The 5,371-nt window shown below is 37.0% G+C and overlaps 1 protein-coding gene across 1 annotated transcript in view; it reads right to left on the bottom strand.

Annotated features, from left to right (window-relative positions):
- The window catches only part of LOC103604838 (phospholipid scramblase 2-like), a gene marked incomplete at its 3' end in the record, with an annotated part of 18,538 nt that overhangs the window by 4,861 nt on the left and 8,306 nt on the right, over window positions 1-5,371 (bottom strand). Inside the window, exon 3 of the mRNA XM_008589418.1 lies at window positions 643-685. Coding sequence (XP_008587640.1) covers window positions 643-685 — 43 coding nt within the window. The remainder of the gene's footprint in view (window positions 1-642; window positions 686-5,371) is intronic.

Here is a 5,371-nt window from a genome sequence, read left to right as displayed (position 1 = left end):
GCTTCCTAAGCTTATTCTTGTACCTGGGGAGCACTGGATCCAAGGAAACACCTGCTGGCATCAGGCTCATTTCTCTCCAGGGAGCCAGGCCTCCAGGGTGCTGGTCGGCATCCTCCAGCACTGCAGTGCCCCAGCATCCCAGCTGTAACCCATAGCCCAAGGAACAAAGGTTTTCTAGGGCTCATGTGAACCCCCAAGAGAAAATGTGGGATGGTACACCCCCATCCAAATTCAAAATGTTCACTTGCTTTGGAAATGTACTGAGCTAACTCAACTTTTGCATGTGGCTCTGTGCCATTCTCAAGGTGATCACAAATTGGGAAGAAAACAGCTAATGTGGTAGAAGTCAGGTAAAGTGATAGAATCATTTAGGGTGATTCGCAGAGAGTTGGGAGCAAAAGTCAGTCTTGATTGTTTTCTGCTTAAGCCAGTGTGTGTATTATAAGGACAGATGCCCAGCATAATACTTTATCATTTGACTCCAAATTTTCAGAAATAAACTGATGATCATGTTCGTAATTACATTATGGTGAAAGGTTTATCACCTCGCACCAGAGTATTATATTTGTGGTTGTTGAGGGGTCTTTATCTGCATAAATTTCTTCTCTTTCTAGAAATATGATCAATACAATGAATACGTACCTTCTAAAAGTTCAACATTCTGATGAACCAATAGCAGATCTTTCTATAGGTAAAAATAAAATTAATTTGTAAGTATTTCAAATGTTTCATAGCTAAACAAACAATATTCATATTTTTGTTGTTTAATAAGGCATATAATGAATTATCAGCATTTCTCAATATTATAAAATTTTAATCATATTTAATATGACCTTTTAGGGTAAAACTAAACATTTTTAATTGAAAATATACCTATCGTAAGCATTAACTGTTACTGTGGGCAAATTTATTTCAAATAAAATTCACTTATTCTGGAATCCCTACAAATTAGAAAGTAATGTTCCTTTTTGATGAGGCTTAAGAAATATGGGAACCTGTTTTATCTATTTAAAGAGCGTTTCTGTAAAAGTCTCAAAATTATCCTTTTAGGTGGTCTTGATATCATCATTTGTAGTAAGAGTTAACTTACATATTTATGAAACCCTGATTTTTAATAAACCCACTTCAGAGCATTTCTTGGATAAATATGACCTACTAAATGTTCTTATATGCTGCCCGAGCACATTGTGGGAAATTAGGTTAGTACAGAGAGTTTAAGAAAAACAATTCATTTACTAAAAATTGGTCGGATATCATAGAAATATTTATTTGTTATAGATTGGACAGGCAGCATTTCATATTTCTTTACCTACCTGATCTCTAACACCTCACAAATATTAAACTTCATATTGCTGAGGTAAGCTATCATATACTATGGTAAAATCCAAGACTTTTTTCCAAATTGATGAATTGTAAAATTGGGTCTTCCAAAAGACAAAAGCAAGAGCAAAATAAACTCAAAGCAAGCAGAAGGAAGAAAACTAAAAAAATAAGAGCAGAAAGCAATGAAATTGAAAACAGAAAAAATAGAGAAAATCAGTGAAATGAAGAGTTGTTTCTTTGAAAAGATAAACAAAATTGGCAAACCTCTAGCAAGTCTAACAAAGAAAAAAGAGGAAAGACACAAACTTTCAATATCAGGAATGAATAGAGCTATCACTACAAATTCTGAAGTTATTAAAAGGATGAGTTATATTAAAAACAACTCTGTAAACATAAATTTGACAACTTAGACAAGATGGAATATTTTCTTGAAAAACATAAACTATCACAACTCACCCAATAGGAAGTAGTTAATTTGAATAGTCCTTATTCAAGTTAATTTTCTTGAATAAGAAAGTTGATTTCACAATTTAAAAATATGCAAAAAAATCTCCAGGACCAGATGATTTCACTGGAAAATTCTATGAAATGTTTAAAGAAGCAATACCAATGCTACACAATCTCTTCTAGAAAACAGAAGAGGTATCACTTCCAAATTCATTTTATGAAGCAAGTATTAACCTGATACCAAACCAGAGAAACACAATACGAAAAAACTACCAACCAATATTCCTCACAAATACTGATGCAAACAATCCTTAACAAAACACTAGCAAATAGAATACATCAATTATATAAATAAAATTATTTGTCATGATTAAATGAGATTTGTTCCAGGGTTCAATTTTCTAAAATTAATCATGCTATTCACCATATTAAGAAAAATTATATGATCATATTAATTGATGCAGGAAAAGCATTTGACAAAATTCATTCCCAATTTATAGGAAAATAAAAACCTCCCAGAAAAATAGAAATAGAGGGAAATTTGTTTAGCTTGATAAAGAGCATCTATAAAAAAATATTTTTAAAAAAACTATAGCTAACATTATATTTAATGGTGAAAGACTGAATGCTTTCCCCCTTATACCAGGAGCAAGGCGGGGATGTCCAAAGCCGATCTGGCTGCAGCCATCACTGAGAGCCCAATATACCAACTGCAGACACCTGCACTGAGCCACTGATATGGCACTATTTGCTGGATAGACAGCTACCTGGTGGCAGGTTGATTACACTGGACCAATTCCACTGTGAAAGGGATAGTGTTTAGTTCTTACTGGAATAAACACTTACTCCAAACACAAATTTGCCTTCTCAATTTGCAGTGCCTCAGCCAAAACTACCATCTGTGGAATTACCACTATCATAATATTCTACACCATATCGTGTCTGATCAAGGAACTGTCTTCTCAGCAAAAGAAGCATGGCAATGGGCCCATGCTCATGAAATTCACTGGTCCTGCCATGTCCCATGGAAATGGGAGTCACACCACCCACTACTACTCCTAGTGAACCATTAGCAACATTTTTGCTTCCTGTTTATGTGCATTTTGCTCTGCTGGCCTAGAGTTCTTAGTTCCGGAGGAAGGAAAGCTTCCATCAGGAGACACAGCGATTTTTCCACTAAACTGTTGTTAAGATTGCCACCTGGCCACTTTGGGCTCCTCAGGCCTCTGAATCAACATGCAAAGAAGGGAATTACTATGTTGGCTGGAGTAATTGATTATGACTACAAAGGTGAAATTAAAGTACTACTCCATAATGGAGGTGAGGAAAAGCATGTCTGGAATACAGGAAATCCCTTACGGTGTCTCTCAGTGTTACCATTACCTATAAAAAGAATCAATGGAAAACAACAACCTAGTTCAGGCAGAACTTTGAGTGAACCAGCCCCTTCATGGAGTGAATGTTTGGGTCATTCTGCTGGTAAATATCCAAGATCGGCTGAGGTTTTTGCTGAAGGCAAAGGAAATACAGAGTAGGTAGCAGAAGGTGGCTGTAAATACCAGTTAAGACCACGTGACCAGTTACAAAAATAACAACTGTAATTATTCTCTCCATATTCTGCTACATAATATGTGTGTGCTTTTGTTTTCTGTCCTCTGTTAATTCCTTATCGTGTAACGTAAGATGTGTTCATTTTATATCATAGTGTCTAAGTATTTTTAATCTGACATCATAGCATTTAGGTTAGGGGATATCAAGAAGAAAAGCAAAAATCACTGAAGGACTTTAACTCCACTTCTAGCTAAGAAGTTAGTATGTTTTTAGTTGCACTCAGAATAGTTGTATCATGTTAGGTGGAATTATCGCCTAACATTCTGTGTTTGTGGTTTAAGCATAGTTTATGGAGATGCATATGGATGTCAAGTTGACAAAGGATGGACTTGTGATGGTTGGTTTTGTGTATCAACTTGACTGGCCACAGGATTCTCAGATTAAACCCAATTTGTAGATGTGTCCAGAGGGTGTTTCTGGATGAAATTAGTGTTTGAATCCATTTACTGAGTAACTAGATTGTCCAACCCAATGTAGATGGATTTCATCTACTCCTTTGAGGGTCTTAATAGAATAAAAGGTGGAGGAAAGAGCAGTTCACTCCTTCCTGCCATATTTCTTGGACTGGAACCTTGATCTTCTCCTGCTTTCAGAGCTTCCTTGTTCTCAGACCTTCAGACCCAGACTAGAATCTACATCACTGGCTCTCCTGGTTCTTAGGCCTTCAAAGTCAGATTGAAATGTACCACTGGCTTTCCTGGGTCTCTAGTTTACAGGCTGCTGATTGTGGGCCTCAGCATACAAAATTACATGAGCCAATTGCTTACAATGAAACTCTTTGTGTGTGTGTGTGTGTGTGTGTGTGTGTATTAGTTTGTGTTGCTATATAACAGAATACCTGAGACTGGGTAATTTATGAAGAAAAGATGTTTATTTGATTTATTTTGTGGGGCAACTGTATCTGGGTGGGTTTCAAGCTGCTTCTACTCATGGCAGAAAGCTGCAAGGAGATCATGTGGAAAGAGAGAAGCAAGAGAGAAGGAGAGGAGGTGCTGAGTTCTTTTTAACAATCAGCTCTGGTGGGAACTAATGAAGTGACAACACACTCACCCTCCCTACCCCAAGGGAGAGCATTAATCTATTCATGAGGGATTGACCTGCCTGTACTATAATGCTTCCCACTAGGGCTCACCTCCTAACACTGCCACGTTGGGGATCCAATTTCAACATGAGTTTTGGAGGGCCAATCGTATCCTAACCATAGCATTCTGCCCCAGATGGTCAAAAATTCATGTCCATCTCACAGGCAAAATACAATCATTCCAATCTAATATTCTAAAAATCTTTGAGATTATTGGGAATATTCTCTATAATTTGAGAATATTATTGTACCACCATCAACAATATTATATCATTTCCCACCAACTCAAATTCTAAAGTCTCATCTGAAAATCAAGGCAAAAGTTCTACTAGCTGTGTACCTGAAAAAATAAAAAAACAAGTTATCTACTTTCAACATACAGTGGTAGAACAGAAACTGGGTACACATTCCACTCCAAAAGGGAGGAATAGTCCAGAAGAAAAGAGGAACAGGCCCCAAAGAAGTCCAAAGCCAGCAGGGCAGACATTAAATCCTAGAGCTCAAAAATAATGTCCTTTGACTCCATCTCCTGGGCACAGTGACAGTTCTGGGCTCCCAAGGCCTCCCATTGATATGCACAGATTAAAGTCAGATGTTTGCAGTTTTTCCAGGCTGGCTTTGCATACTGCCAGAATGCTGATAGAAACATAGACTATAAAGACCATTCTGAGGAAGTCTCAGATGGAAATTAGGATGAGCTTATTGGAAACTAGACCAAGACTCAGACTTGTTGCAAAGAACTTGGTTGCATTCTGTTCATGCCCCAGAATTTTATGGAATGTGGAATTTAAGAGTTATGAACCAGAGTATTTGGTAGAAAAAATTCCTAAGCAGCAAAGCATTCAGGTAGCTGCATGGTTACTTGTAATAACCTATGCTGAGTTATGGGGGGAAAAAAAAAAAAAAAAA

Source organism: Galeopterus variegatus, unplaced genomic scaffold, assembly GCF_000696425.1.
Source record: "Galeopterus variegatus unplaced genomic scaffold, G_variegatus-3.0.2 Scaffold5426, whole genome shotgun sequence".
In the NCBI taxonomy this organism is placed as follows: Eukaryota; Metazoa; Chordata; class Mammalia; order Dermoptera; family Cynocephalidae; genus Galeopterus; species Galeopterus variegatus.
This window is presented reverse-complemented; position numbering and strand designations above follow the sequence as displayed.